A 16,433-nucleotide genomic window follows, 5' to 3' on the forward strand; every position below is an offset into this window, starting at 1 on the left:
CATGCATGATCAGGAGCTGGATGGAGAGAATGGTCCATAGCACCCACACACACTGTAATGATCACATCAGAGCTTGACAAGTATTGATTCTGACTGTAATTTGTTCCACACTGCCATCTCGATTTGGCCCGTCCTTATCTAGAGAGTGGCTCAATGGGCGATTTGAATTTGGTTGCAAAGATGATTGAAATCCTATAATACATAGACTAGAATGCTACAGGTTCAGTGTTAAAGAGTGTCTTTTCTCTTTATCAGTCTGCTCTCTTATGCAATCACACAGACTGTCTGCCCGTCATCAGCTCTGAGATCTCGACAGACTTGGCCTGCAATCAGACCAGCTGTAATGAATTTATACTCCGCAATGGGTTTCGTTCCTTTTGGGATCCAGATCTGATAGTGCTGCTTGGTGCACACGGTGCAAGTTTTCCGGTCCTTTGCAATTGTAGCTTGTCAAATTGTATGACCCCAGTGTGATCTTGGGTAAAAGCCTTGGCAAACTGTGCAACATCAGCGTCATTTATATCAGGCTGTAGCCTATGCAAAGGGATAGTTCACATAGGTCTTCATTTACTTATCCTCATGTTGTTCCAGATTTGACTTTCTAATGTTTTTTTTGTTTTTTTGTACCATACAGATTTTCACTGTTTGGATGAAAAAAAGTTTTTCTAAATGTCTTCCTTTGTGTTCTGCAGAAGAAATAAAGTAATACAGGTTTATAACAGATGAAAGATTTTGTGCTACAATGATAATAATCTTTTTGAAAATCTATTTCTTTTGGTGACTGTAAGCATTATGGATGAGGTTCTGAGTTGTTCCTCTATTTGCTGATGCGACTTTGTGTGTGATGTCTGCTCTCGTTAAGATTTCATGATGAATTAGCTTGGAGAACGCATGTATTTTTAATGGTGCCAAGATCACTGCACCATTCAGATCCACTTGCAGGAACAGCTTTTTTGATTAACCTATTTGATGGGCTTTTATTTTCCGACATCGTCTCTTAGCTGGATATGAGCACAAGCTATATTTGTGTTTTATTAGCCCTAAAAATGATTATAGAGAAGAAACTTCTTACACAACATGCTCACGCTGAGTATTACACCCTGTAGCACAGTTTCTCTCTCTCTCTCCAGCCCTAATATGAAGCTGTGTGTTGAAGCTCACACCCCCAAAATGGTTCTGTGTGTGGAAGAGAGGGTGATTTGAAGCATGGGTCGATAGTGCTGGCACCGCACAGACCTACTGAGCCAGATAACTCAGCCACAAACAGCTCTTCATTACTCTCATAAGACTTGAGTCTCTGTGAGAATGAAATGTGTCATTTGGCTGATATGAGAGGCAGGTGCTGCAGCTTGATCTGAGTGATTGGATCGATGTGATGGGCTGCAGGTGGTCCGTCATTACCGCACGACTCCAAATGAGCTGATTTTGTTTTTGTTTTTTAGATTCATCTTTGAGAGAAATTGTTAGATAATTTATGCAATGCTGTAGGAGTGAAATACTGTGGGGTCTGAAAGTCTGAGACCATGTTGAAAATCAATTTATTTTTCCTCTTTATAAAGACAGGTTTATTTGGAAGAAATTTGGAAAAATAATAAAATTAATCCCCAAAACCACATGGTATAAAATATTTACATTTTGTAAATACATTTTTATGTAGCTGGAAATATTTTATGTATTTATTTATTTATTTTATAAATTAAGAGAACATTAGTATACAGATAATATATTTTGTAATGAATAAATATTTATTAAATAAGAAAATATAAAGTATTTTAGAATATTATTTGGAAGGGATTTCAAAAATTTAGGGGAAAAAATAAATATGTGGAGTACAAAAAAAATTTAATAGTTCATGCAAAAAGTTTATTTCGAAATTATTTCGATAGATAAATAAATTAAGCAAGCAAAAATGGATGCATCAAATACTACAAATTTTTTAATGTCATATTAATATATAGTTAATATTAATATATGTTAATGTTAATTAATATGCCATGTTAATTCACACACACCATACACACACGCACACGCACACACACACACACACACACACACACACACACACACACATATATATAAACTATATATATAAACTTTAATAGCTCATGAAAAAATCTTATATTTCTTATATTTTCTTTTATTTAAACCTGAAAATAATAAGGAATAAAGCAGCAACCAAAAAAGGGATGCACAAAATGCTTAGACATTCTGAATTTCATGTTAATTCCAACTTTTCACCTTAATTAGTATGCAGATCATACATTTTGTAATAAAAAATATTTACTAAATAATGCAATAGAAGCAACAGAATTAAAGTGATCTCAGATGTTGTCAGGAGTTTTAAGTTCATATCAGAAGGGCTGTGTACAGACATGTGGCTTCATTGCTAGAGATATAGAACATTTTCTCGGTATGTGAATGCTTTCAAACTCAACTCTCTAGCGCCCCTGATGGCTGACGACCGCCTGTGGCACCGGCCTGCCGACTGACACAGTTTCCAGTCTGAGCAGCTGAGACCCGATAACAAACCAGCTCTGACCATCTGACAGTAAGACAGCCTGTCTGGCAGCCGGATGGAGCAGAGCCCTCCTCTTTCGTTTTGAACTGCACCCTCTTACACCCTGCCAGCCCACAGCCTGGAGAGCGTCCAGCAGAGTCAGGCGGGCATCAGTACCCCCTGCACTCACACACACACAGACACACACACATATACACCAATGCACACTCTTTCACACCTGCAAAAACCTGACAGGTACATGCACGCATACACATTTAGTACATATGCCACAGATCTGAAGTCTCATGGTACGGGCAGCAGCGTGACTAACGTGAATGCAAATGTAGTGTGAGTGAAAGGAAAGAGTGTAAAACGAGAAGACATCTCGTCATATGCATAATTGCGTGTGTGGAGCGTGACTGTGGCATTATTTCTCACAGGCTGTCTGTGTAGTTCGATGTATCATAAGAAGTGAATCCAGGAGAGACCCGTTATCAATGTTGAGCAGAATATTCCAACAGACTCGAAACTGAGCTGCTCATTTGTATCCATGGAAACAAATTAATAGAGCTCCATACTATTAATCATTAAGTCATTTGTCAGGCTAAGATCTCTTTTTGTCTGTATTTTTCTCTCAGATCTCTTTTTGTCTGTATTTTTCTCTCATTCTCCCATTCTCTTTCTTGTGCACACACACGGATTAGATGATTTTAAAACTCAACCGTCAAAATGTACTCAAGAATTTGTTCTTTTTTGATAAGTTGAGATGTTCACAATGTTCAAAATATAACTGAACACAGTCTGTTCCTCTTCATGATGTTCTACAACATCACATTTCTGTCTTCTTACTCCTAGATTTACTGGATTCATCAGAATGCCAAAGAAATTGTCCTTCCAAAAGCATTTCCCTTTGCCTGTTCTTTTTAGTTAAAGAGGCAGCCTGCTGGCCTCTCAGCTCGTCTAAAATGGGCCGATGGGAGGGGAGCGTGGCTGCCGCTCAGAGAAATGCCAATGGGCTGCTCCTATTTGAACATGCTTTCAAATGCAACAGAGCAGAAGCCAAGCGTGTATCCTCTTTTATTTTTTATCTTCTAGTCTCTCTGAACTCAGTGCAAAGTATTTGGCTCAAATGGCCACCTACAACCACAGTAATCCAATTTGGCAGGGAGTTGAGCAAGGGAACAGAAACCAAGAGTCGTCTACATCCTGAAAATGTGCAGTAGACAATGTGCAATGTGCAGTAGGCAGAAAAGAGCAGTTTGGTGTGGCAGCGCATCAATAGTCCTGAAGCCAGTGAATTTCACTGGCACATAATTCAGCCTACTGGGCTACAGGAAATTATCAGAAGCATGTGCCATCCCATGACATCCAGGAGTTACTGTCGTTTGACTGCATTAAGGAGCGTTGAAAGTTTGTGTAATTTACAGTGATGGATTTTTCTATTATGGGTGGTTTCTTTGATCATTCTTAGTCTGATATACTGATCATACTATACTGCAGATCTGTCTATCTATCGTACATCATACTTCAGATCCATCTATCTATGTCTATCTGTCTGTCTGTATATCTATCTGTTTGTCTATCTGTCTGTCTGTCTGTCTGTCTATCTATTTGAATAACTGTCTATGTCTATCTGTCTGTCTGTTTATCTATCTATCTATAAAAAAGAAAAAAGTGAATTTCCTTGCATGGCCTATTCAGAGCCCAGACTTAACCCCCATTGAAAATCTGTGGAATGACTTGAAGCCTGCAGTCCACAAACAGTCACCATCAAATTTAACTGAACTTGAGCAGTTCTGCAAAGATGAGTGGGCAAATATTGCAAAGTCTAGATGTGCAAAGTTAGTAGAGACATATCCCAACAGACTAAAGGCTGTAATTAAAGCAAAAGGTGGTTCAACAAAATACTGACACAAGGGGATGATCCTTTTTCCAACTCAGTGATTCTGTTTTGTTTTTTTTTAATTCTGACATGTTGGTGTTATAACTTTCACTTGGATATTATGTTGCACTGAGCAAATACAGCTGGATAAAACAAAAACTGTGTCTGTCTTCATTTCAGGCTGCATAGCAAAAAAAGTGATTATTTTCTGTCTGTCTGTCTATCTATCTATCTATCTATCTATCTATCTATCATTGTATCATTGTATCGATCTGTCTCGTAGTTGTCAAAGTTTGTGGTCATTTATTGTGCTCTTGCTCTAGCAGCAAGTTAAGGTCCAAAGAAAACCTTCATATCTGTATAATACCAATCTGTATAATACCATACTTCACAGCTGTCATGCAGCTCACAGCTTCAGAGTTGCCTAGGAGAACAGACAAATGAGAGAGAGAGCGAGTCATATGATCACATTTAGCAGCGTTTACCTGCTTGAGGACCATGTCAGGTGACCTGGCCCTGAAGACAACAAGCAAGCGTCACATTGTCTGCTCATGTTATGACAGCTGTTAACATGGTAATTGTGAGGTGTGGATGGATAGAAAAAAAATTAACAGAGCAACCAGATATTATACAGTTATAGTATACATTTATTTTAGTTAAGATATTTAGAGGACCTAAAATAAGTGATATATAAATATAGGCCTAGGTGTGTGTCCGTTTCGAGTAGGATCAAAAGCATGAAAAAAAATGAATAAAACACATTGTGACTTGATTTATATGGTTCCATCTGCCCTAAAACAGTATTTGGGAAATGTTCATTGTTGACCAGTGACCTTATCAGTCTGTATGCTGTATGCTGTAGAGCATAAGTCTCCTGCTATTAAGCAGCCCATCTGTACTTTCTATAGTCTGCATAATACAGCCCAGTACACATCACAACACAGGCCTCTCATAGAAACTGAGCCTCCAAGGACTCAATTACTGCTCTCTCAGCTAGCAATGACAGAAATATGATGTGTGTGTGCATTTTTGCATCTGCCAAAGACAGAAAAGGAGAAAAAAAGCGAGAGTTTTGTCTCACTGCTGGAAGTATAGCTTTTTTAAATCACAAGTTTCGGGTTAACTTTCATAAAACTAAATTTCATTTTAAATTCAACCCCTGCAGGACCAGCCCAACAGATCTTGACAGCAGCCTATACACATAATAATCAACAAATTGGTTATTACAAGGAGGAACATTCTGTATCTTATACAAAATTAACACCATCAAAAGATATTGCGTTCACTCAGAGTTTTATAATCATGTTTAATTAATGTTAATGCAAGGGGTAATATCCTGGACAGGATGTGCACCTCGATGAAGTCAATGCAGCCGAGGAGAACAAGAGAAAATGAGGTGCGGATGATCCCAGGAAAGATAAAGTGAATGAGCCACAAGTGGGACTTTACCATGAGGATTAGATCAGTCAGTGTTTGAAGTATGCTGGCAATTTGTTTAATGTGAAGTGTACAGGGTCAGTTCAGACCTCAGATGCAGTTGATTACTGCCACCCATTTTGAACTTACCATTTCACTGATAGGTTCAAAGAGCACTTCAATAAATTTTACTGGAAGGGTGGTCAGGATATTTTTCTTAGTAAGTAGTGTATATGGATGTTTCTTCAGCTACAGACACTTTCAAGTCCCAGCCAGGGTCTTTTTCTTTTTGTTATGTGATGGTTATGTCAAAATGTCTTATCATGACTTTTATCTCTTTTCACTTCTACTTTTCAAATGCATTTTATGTAGGGGTTAATTCAGGATAATTGGGACATTTTTCCCAGTCATCTCAATTGCAAAAATTGTCCCGATTTATCTATCTATATATTGTATTGTTTTTCCTCAGCCCAGACCCATGATGGTTAAGCCATTTTGATATTATGTGATAATAATTCATATGAATTTTACACAAATTACAACAGCATTTTGGTTGTGGTGTCATTTCCATAATGACAATAATGAAAAAAAAGTTTACTTATTTACCAAAGTGACAACAGTGTCAGTAAAAGGCTTGAGATGAAATATTGGATGTGATGTGTTTATGAAAACAGGAAAACCAAGGTGAATACCACAATTATGTTTTACATTGTATGTCATTTCCCATCTACTTTGTGAAATTATGCAGAGAGATTAAAAATAATATCTTCAGTGTGTATCAAGGATGGATAAAGTGCTAGCTATGAGTGAAGCCGTACATGCTATGCTATTTGAAATGCTGTGGAAACAAGTCAGCCATTTCATTTCAGAAATGTTTCATTTTCACCACGGTCATTTCCATCACAGAAAAGCAGCATGAGATGTGAGATATGGTGGCTTGTGGTGTATTTATAAACACTGTTGGACATTTTTAGATGACAAATGAGCGTGTAAAGGTGTGTTTTATGATTTTTTTTCATTTTCTAATCAGTCCACAGTGTTAAAAGTGCCCACAGTCGAACAAACACCCATCTACTCTTTTCTGTACCCTTATGACCACAGCACAGACAGGTGCGTGTGGCTTCAGTAATCATGAGGGCAGCAGAGTGCACCATGATGGAGAGCAGCCGTCTTCCATCACTCACAGTTTGCCATGCCTGCCCTCATTGAGGAAAAAAACTGCATTCCTAATGAGTTATCAGGACTGATGGCTTATCATGTGCGGGACATCTCAGTGTCCTTGACTCAACAAGATGTATAGACGACCCGAGTCACAAATCTCGATTGTCCCTCAGAAAAGAAAACAAGCTGTAAGCGTTATGGCGTTTGTGTGTCCGTGACTGTAATACTAACACAGGCATTAGAGCGCATCTGTGTGAATACCTCAGTATAATCCCAGTAGTCACCAGATTCAAATGTTTGCCCATGCGTGAGCTCTAATAACGTTTGACAGTGAGAGCTCGAACCCCATTTATGAAGGTTGTTATTCACAAATTAGCTGCATGTTCATAAGTGGGTGTGTTTGTGTAGGGTTAAGGGTACGCAGTACAGCAGTCATGTGATGGCAACATACCGAAAGTCATTTGCATCGGAGACTCGCGGAGAGCCAGCAGATGCGAGTTGTGATTAAAACCAAGCTATTCCGGAGCATTCGATTAAAGAATGATGTCAATAAAAAGCATTTTAGGCTGCAATAATAAAGGCAATCTGAAACACGGCACTGCAGGTTCTCATTTGCATATTTAAATGCGTGTGATGTTCGGGGTTAGATTCCTCGTCTAATGATGCATTTAGCCCTTAATGAATCAGTGATGGCAGCTCCCAGGCTCAGCCGCAGGGACTGCAGCAGGGCTACTTTGAAGTCACCGCATTTGAAGTGGAGTTTAGAGCGGTGGACTCCAAAAATAAGCTCACACCAGAGGGAGACCAATCTGCAGGGCCTCAGCGTGCAGCTGCAGGTTCATCCTCAAACTGGAGCAGGTAGATGTAACCCTGGAGGAGCCTGCCACACAGAGATACTCTTGCCTTCATTCAGTAAACAGGAAAGTGCTAAACATTGTCCAAAATTTACTTTAGCCAGTGATGGAAGTGTATTTTGCATTATTTAATAAAAACAAATAAACATATATATATATATATATATATATAATTAAAAAAAGAAAGTAGCGCTATTGTTATAGCACAATAATTATTTAAACTGAACAAAAAAACTACAAATATATTCTCAGCATTTATAACAAAAAAAAATTTATTGTTCAGCAAATCAGCATATTGCACTGTAAAAAATTATGTATATTTTTAATTATATTGATTGTATATGAATTTTGTGCACTTCATTGCATTATGTTTTAAGGGTTAACAGAAATGCCCATGAAAATTGTGGGTAATGTACTGGCAGAAAATTACCAGTACACTTTCTTTTTTATTATTATTATTATTATTGTAGAATGATCTTTGAAGGATTGTGTGACAGGAATAAATTCTATTTTGAAATTTATTAAAATAGAAAACATTTATTTTAAATCATAATATTTCACAATGTTACTGTTCCCTTTCGAATGGGAACTCGCACTGGGCGCGCTGGGGAATGCCTCCAGCGTGACAGGTGTCTGAAGCATGAGTCTAAACACGACAATGAACTTGACATTGGCAGGCGGCAGCCTATGACATAACAAATGGTGCGACCAAGAGTACAAAAGCGTGCCTGTGAAATACGTCATCCTCTTTCTCGTCTTCAGGAGACCGTTTGTTTGTACATGAGTTAGGAGCACATACGTTTACCTTTTACATTATGTCCTGTGATCTCTTGGCGCCTGCGTGCCACTGCTTAATTGTACTATGGAGAGACTGATATTGTTCAATGGAGCTGTTTACGATATTAATCAATTATCATTTTTACTGAACGATATCGATTCTTAAAGGGGTCATATGATGCGATTTCAAGTTTTCCTTTCTCTTTGGAGTGTTACAAGCTGATTGTGCATAGATAAGATCCCTGAAGTTGCAAAGACTAAAGTCTCGAAACCAAAGAGATATTCTTTATCAAAGTTAAGACTCTGCCACGCAGCATCATATGACCCCTTTAAATCCCAAGAATCGATTAGTCTAGCCTGTTTTCGGTTAATGGGCAGAACGTTGAAGGGCACCTCCCATCCAATATATTGCAATAAGCATTGTGCTTTGGTAAAATCTCCGATTTCAAATTCTGTCCATTGTATTGCAGTATTCAAACAATAAATGCCCTTTTGGCGTTGTTTAATGTGGAGTGACAGATCGCTGTAGCGCCTCAGTTCAAAAGACGAGGCACATGTGAACTGATCATCTCCTCCACATTAATACCAGTTTCAGCACAAAATAAACATGACTAAACATCCGAAGGTAAGTTAAAAGAAAGGGTACAACTTTACAAGCCGTATCCTGTCTCATGTAATCACTCAATCAGTGTTTCAGCTGCGCAAAGACGTCCATATAACGGCTTGTACACAATGTGTCACGTAATGTCACATTTACCTCAGAAAAACATATTTGGTGACCATAAACTCATTAGTCAGATAGAAAAATAAACTGTAGAGAGGGGCATTTTGCTAAATATATACACCATATAACATATTCATTATACATTTTTACTGTTCTTCAATGTTTAATTTTGAATATTAAATATTCATAGTAAACTGTTTTTATGACAGCCACCATTATGTTTATATCTAAAAAAAACGAATTTAAGTAGAAATATTATGTAATTGTAATATTATTATTTTAAAAACTTCATTAAGTGTAATTTTAACAAATCAGTCAATTTTAACCTTCAATATTATAGTAATGTAGTACCAACTGACTCTATTTTACAGCATTAGTTGAGAGATTTTTTTCCTTGAGAAAATTTGGCATGTACTGTACCTGATATATATCCAAAATAATCGATATTGAATCTAATCGAATCGAATTGGTAATCTAATCGAATCGCAAGCTTGTGAATGAGAATCGAATCGAATCTTGAAATTTGTGTCAAAACCCAGCCCTACTAATTACTAAGCTCAAATGAGTTTATATGTGTTTCTTATAGCAGTTAAAATGTAGTATTTTTCTTTATTTATTGTTAAAAGTGATTTGAACTTTTAATTGAGTTATTTTAATGCTTTAAAGAGCAATTTTGTTCTAATGTTCTGCTATCTTTTCTGCTAACTATAAAAGGTACAGCTGTAATAAAACCAGAGAGAAAGGCTGCATGGCTAGAAACTGTAAAAAAAAAAAAAAGTCAAATAATAGTATGTGAGACAGTGGTAATATCATTGTGCTCCTATTGGTCAGTAGAGGAACTTAGCTTAGCCTGACAATTAGCCTGCTTTAGACCAGGTTCGTTTCCCAGCATAAGTGGCCACAGTGACTAGCTTGATCTAGGTCTATGTTAAATTTGCTTTATGGAACCAAGTTAGCCTGGCTTATTTGGTTAACTTGTTTTATGAAACAGGCCTAGAGGCATTAAAAGTGATCATATTTTCTCCATTGCATCATATTGCATCGGATCGCATTGTGTTGAATCGAATCGAAATCGGATCGCACTGCATTGTGATAGGGGTGAATCGTATCGCATCGCATCGGTAGCTGCTTCATATGTATCTTTAATGTATTGTATCATTGGCTATGCATCGAGATGCGTATCGTATCGGCCTGAGTCATGAGATGCACATCCCTATTGGCTACTGACCTTAGTATGGAGTGTTGCTTGGCCGCCTCTAATTTGAGTATGTATGTGTATTTATGTTGTATTTAGGCCTCCACCCTGCAGAACTTCGCAGGCCAGTTAGCTCTGAGTGTTAGGCTCTCTGTGAGCCTCCTTGGATGCTGGCCTGAATAAGAACGTATTTAGGCTTCTTGCCGGCATATAATTGCATTGCTGATGCAGGGGTGAGGACTCCTTTGGGTCTTTGACTTAGCTCAGCCAATAAAGCACTAATCCCTTCAGCATGGCGGTGTGGGTATACCGTTCCCCATAGTGCCCTCTAGGGGATGCAGCACGAGTTCCCATTCGAAAGGGAACCTCTCAGGTTACGCATGTAACCATGGTTCCCTGGGAAGGGGAACGAGACGCTGTGTCCCTTTGCCTTGCTTCAGGAATTCCTGCACATCTCCTTCAGACAAGTGGATGACGCATTTCACAGGTGCTCTTTTATACTCTCGGCTGCACCAGTTGTGACGTCATAGGCTTCCGCTTGCCAATGTCAAGTTCATTGTCGTATTTCCCCTAGCGCCCTCTAGGGGAAGCAGTGTCTCATTCCCCTTCTCAGGGAACCATGGTTACATGCTTAACCTAAGACATTTTACTGATCAAATAAATGCAGCTTTAGTTAGAAAAGATATGAAGAAAAAAATAAGAAAACAAAACTGTTTAAGAAAAAAACATATCGACCCCAAACCATATATATAGTGTGTATATATATATATATATATATATATATATATATATATATGTGTGTGTGTGTGTGTGTGTGTGTGTGTGTGTGTGATGGTTCCCTGGGAAGGGGAACGAGACGCTGTGTCCCTTTGCCTTGCTTCAGGAATTCCTGCACATCTCCTTCAGACAAGTGGATGACGCATTTCACAGGTGCTCTTTTATACTCTCGGCTGCACCAGTTGTGACGTCATAGGCTTCCGCTTGCCAATGTCAAGTTCATTGTCGTATTTCCCCTAGCGCCCTCTAGGGGAAGCAGTGTCTCATTCCCCTTCTCAGGGAACCATGGTTACATGCTTAACCTAAGACATTTTACTGATCAAATAAATGCAGCTTTAGTTAGAATAAGATATGAAGAAAAAAATAAGAAAACAAAACTGTTTAAGAAAAAACATATCGACCCCAAACCATATATACAGTGTGTATATATATATATATATATATATATATATATATATATATGTGTGTGTGTGTGTGTGTGTGTGTGTGTGTGTGTGTGTGTTCCTAATATTTTTTTCTTATTACAGTGAATATTCCACATTGTGCCACTTTAGACAGCCTGAATAAATTGTTTTGAGTCCATCATGTGACATCAGCAAGGTCATCCTGTCATTTTTCATTCTATTTAAGTAATGTATTATGTTGCAGTTCTGGCCACCTGGCAAGTAACTCTGTGGTATTTACTGACCAAAGCCAATTTTTACATGGTGGGTTGGCGAGTGTTGGTTTTGAACCACAGTGCTAAACCTTGTTCCTTAATGTGTGTTGTGGCTTTGCTGTGTGGTATGGCTTTTTGCTGGGGGTCAGTGAAGAATCTCTCCAGTTGACCTTAAGATTAGATGGCTGAATAATTGACTTAACTTCTTGTTAAACAACTCTCAGCTCCATTGAACAATATCAGCCTCTCCATAGTACAATTAAGCAGTGGCACGCAGGCGCCAAGAGATCACAGGACATAATGTAAAAGGATTACTACAGATAAGAGACTGTGGTCACAAGAATCCATGTCAGAGAGAAACAGATGTACAGGAGGGTGACTGGCCCATTCAAATGTGTATTATAACTATAATTTCCCTTAAAAAAGAGCTTCGTTCAAAATCAAAGGTCTTAGAAAGAGGCTGGATAATAGAAATCTCATTCATGCTGTACTAAACTCTCAATGGAATAAAATATATGCTCATGGAAGCAAACTACCCTGAAGTCTCTGACTCTCTCTCTTTCTTTCTGTCACTCTCCCTGTCATTTTAGATTGATTCTGCTCTCTTGTTAGAAAATAACAAGCATGGCTTTAGCTTTCATGGCTTTAATTGGAGTTTATCCTCCACTTTGACTGACAGACTGTATGTATATTGGCTTTTCCCTACAAATTGTTATAATATTTTAATAATATTTTTGATTAAAAAAAACACACACAGGCTTGGTGAACATAAGACAAAAAAAATATTACTGACTGTTAGTATATACATACACATATGTCAACCAATCATCATTCCGTTTTTACTAATTATTTACATTTATATTTCTATGTTTATTTAGGCTTATTCGTATGCTGCCCCTCCTGTTCTCCCACCATGTATGCAAACCTGCAGCTGTGTACTAATACACAGTTAATGGCTGTCTGTTTCCAGTTCTCAGTGGCCATATGGTTCATTCCAGTCTATAAAGTGTGATATAATTCTCTCTTGTCAGCTAACTGTGTCCCTCTTGTCTCCGTCTCTCCACAGACACTCTGTCAGTCACACATCCTTCCAGCTTCCACTGAACAATTACATTAGACGCCTAATGCAGTGAGAAATAACAGAGCGCCCAGCACTCTCTTTAAGCCCAACCCACCGGCTGTTGCCTGGCAACACCACACAGCTCGACTAACTACAGCTTAAGCTATGATGAAAGTGGAGGTCTTGTTGTTGTGCAGTTGGAAATAAGCATTTCTTAAGCAAAATGTATCTTTTTAGTTGTGGGTTTCTGAGGCTAGATGGAGCACTTGAATGTTTAACAGAAGCAATTTTGTGTAGGGAAATATATGATTTGATTTTAAGTTTCGATGTCAAAATAGTCAGTTTAATAGGCAGCTATTCTTTAAGTTATTTCATTACTTTGTTCTTTTTCTTTTGTTGCTATTGTAGAAGCATCTTTACATCACATCAACAATTTTCCCATAAACATGTAGTAAACTACTTCTAAGACTTCAAGAGGTCTGTCATCAGCTTTTCCTCTTTGATCTGTTCTCTGGCTGAGTTTAAAAATTGTCCGACAGTTTGACTTCTAGGATTCATCACTTCATGGAATACATCATGGAGCTTCTTGCATTGACTGGCCCAGTTTTCTCGTTCTGTCACTTTGTGAAGATGTCTTCTGAGCGGTGAACTCCTTAATGCCATGCTCAAATCATGCAAATATAGCCACACAAGAGCCGGATGAAAGCCGCGGGTGTTGACTAAAATGGGAGACTTAGGGATGCGTTTGGAGGTTGGATCCCTGTCGATTTTTGTGTCCGGGTTGTTGCATGGCAAGCTTGAGGTTTTCCAAACTGGGGCAGCAGAAATTGGGTTAGAGCTTGGCTACTTTTAGACCCAGTACATTGAGGGGAACTCAGTCGAGGTCTTCTCTCTTTCACATGCCTCCTTTAAGAGTCCAGTCCTGACCTGCTTTGCATGTCAGGACTGTAAATATCTCGATCAATATCAAGCAATCGATGCCTGTCCCATAAAGAGTTATTGTTAATCGTTAATACTCAAGTGGTATCCTGTAGAGGTGACTATATTATTTTTACTATCTCTGTGAAAGTCCATTAAGGTTGGTCTCCCATGGGAGATCAAATGATCCCAGTTCCCATAATGCCCTTAGCCTCAGTATTGGTACTCAGTGCAAATGCAATTTGCCAATTTACTTCTAAATCTAAACACAAATTTTCTTAATAAATTCAACCCGAAATCAACCTTTATGTTAAGGCAAATAAACCCGGGCTCAATGTTATTGTTGTTAGTGACAAAGGTGTTTTTAAAGCCAGGATTATTTCCACTCATTGGTTTCCTCACTGTGTCTCCACAGGCGGATCCTCAGGGACGAGACATCGCAATCCGACCCTTCCTGGAGCACTGTGAGAACACGCATATGACCATTTGGCTGGGGATTGTCTATGCCTACAAAGGCCTCCTTATGGTGAGTGAGAACATTCTAGAGAGCGTCAACATGATCGCCATCTGCTCCCGCCGACAATGGCGTCTGAATATTCTACCGCTTCCTTCTATATTTGGTAAATTATAATATATAATACATCACATTCACTGTCATGGAAATGCATTCCCAATATTGGATTCTGAGTCTCTTGTGGTAAATCAGGAAATACAAATGCCATGCCTGCACTGCAACACTCTACTGATATTCCTCTTTCTTTTTTCTCTGCAGTTAACTAATGTTCATTACCTATAGACAATATTATAACGGTGGACACAAATTAGAGTTCTTGGATATTTGTTAGGGAACAATGTTTTATTTTTCATATTGAAGTTGCCACTGTTGTATTAAAATATCAAAACATTATTTATGCATTTGTAACTGCAGGCTAAAGCATTCCATGACATGTCCCTCTAAGCTACATTAACATGTGTAAATACAGTGGGGAAAAAAAGTATTTAGTCAGCCACCAATTGTGCAAGTTCTCCCACTTAAAAAGATGAGAGAGGCCTGTAATTTTCATCATAGGTATACCTCAACTATGAGAGACAAAATGAGGAAAAAAAATCCAGAAAATCACATTGTAGGATTTTTAAAGAATTTATTTGCAAATTATGGTGGAAAATAAGTATTTGGTCAATAACAAAATTTCATCTCAATACTTTGTTATATACCCTTTGTTGGCAATGACAGAGGTCAAACGTTTTCTGTAAGTCTTCACAAGGTTTTCACACACTGTTGCTGGTATTTTGGCCCATTCCTCCATGCAGATCTCCTCTAGAGCAGTAATGTTTTGGGGCTCTCGCTGGGCAACACGGATTTTCAACTCCCTCCAAAGATTTTCTATGGGGTTGAGATCTGGAGACTGGCTAGGCCACTCCAGGACCTTAAAATGCTTCTTACGAAGCCACTCCTTCGTTGCCCGGGCGGTGTGTTTGGGATCATTGTCATGCTGAAAGACCCAGCCACATTTCATCTTCAATGCCCCTGCTGATGGAAGGAGGTTTTCACACAAAATCTCACGATACATGGTGATGTACACTTTTAGGAAAAAATGGCTTTATAAAGGTAAAAATGCCCATAAAAGGTAAAAATAAATTGAAACTTATTGGAAAAGATTAATTTCTATCACTGCTGTGTACTGACCACACAGAATATGAAGAATATCAAAAACTTTAGGAGTCAGCTGTCCACGGTAGTCCTTAAGATATCAGCACATTAACACACTCAGCAAAATATCGTCTAATTATCTTTATCGATAAAATCCCAGAAAATATTGAGATATTATTTTTTGTCAATAGGGCACAACCCTATACTGACACAATATGATTAGCAGTGGTCGCTTTGTCATGCCCAGTGTAGACAGACTCAAACTGTTGGTTTGTTTCTATCTTTTTTTTCTTTTCTTTTTTGGCTAGTAGAAGTTATGAATGGCCAGTAACTTAAAAATGTGGTAGCTAAATTGGCTGTTGAGTGAAAAAGTTAATTTCAATCCCTGATTACATGTATTAACATCCTCTGTTCGCAGCGACCCGTTTCGGTGCATGTCTATTTAAATGATAATGAGCTGCAGCTCACCCAACCCCTCTCTTCTGCTTCTTCTTTTTTGTGTGTGTATTTGGTGGTGCATTACCATCAAAAACAAAACTAATCCACTGCATCCTCAGATGTTGGGGGAAAATGAAGACTCTTATGTTCACTTTTACATCCAACTACAATACACCTGCATCGCTTCCGAGACATGGTTGTCGTTGCAGCTACTCGAGCTTGGAGAAAATGTCAGACAGCGTACAACTGGCTGAGGGCGGAAATATGCTAATATGGCACAGTCAGTCAGCGGTCATGGGCGGGGACAGAGCAGTATGACATCATGCTGCTCAGAAAATCAAAACGGCTTGATAATTGAGTTTAGGTTTTTTGGGGGATTAAAGAGTAAATGGATTTTTATCATTGTAGGGTGGTTGTGTCCACAT

At 38.4% G+C, this 16,433-nt stretch overlaps 1 protein-coding gene across 1 annotated transcript in view; it reads left to right on the top strand.

Annotated features, from left to right (window-relative positions):
• LOC107556354 (gamma-aminobutyric acid type B receptor subunit 2-like) overlaps window positions 1-16,433 on the top strand; it is a 237,827-nt gene that overhangs the window by 213,405 nt on the left and 7,989 nt on the right. Inside the window, exon 13 of the mRNA XM_016239450.1 lies at window positions 14,335-14,445. Within this exon, the coding sequence (XP_016094936.1) occupies window positions 14,335-14,445 (111 nt within the window). The remainder of the gene's footprint in view (window positions 1-14,334; window positions 14,446-16,433) is intronic.

The sequence above is a fragment of the Sinocyclocheilus grahami genome, unplaced genomic scaffold (assembly GCF_001515645.1).
Source record: "Sinocyclocheilus grahami isolate Dianchi unplaced genomic scaffold, SAMN03320097.WGS_v1.1 scaffold566.1, whole genome shotgun sequence".
Lineage (NCBI taxonomy): Eukaryota > Metazoa > Chordata > Actinopteri > Cypriniformes > Cyprinidae > Sinocyclocheilus > Sinocyclocheilus grahami.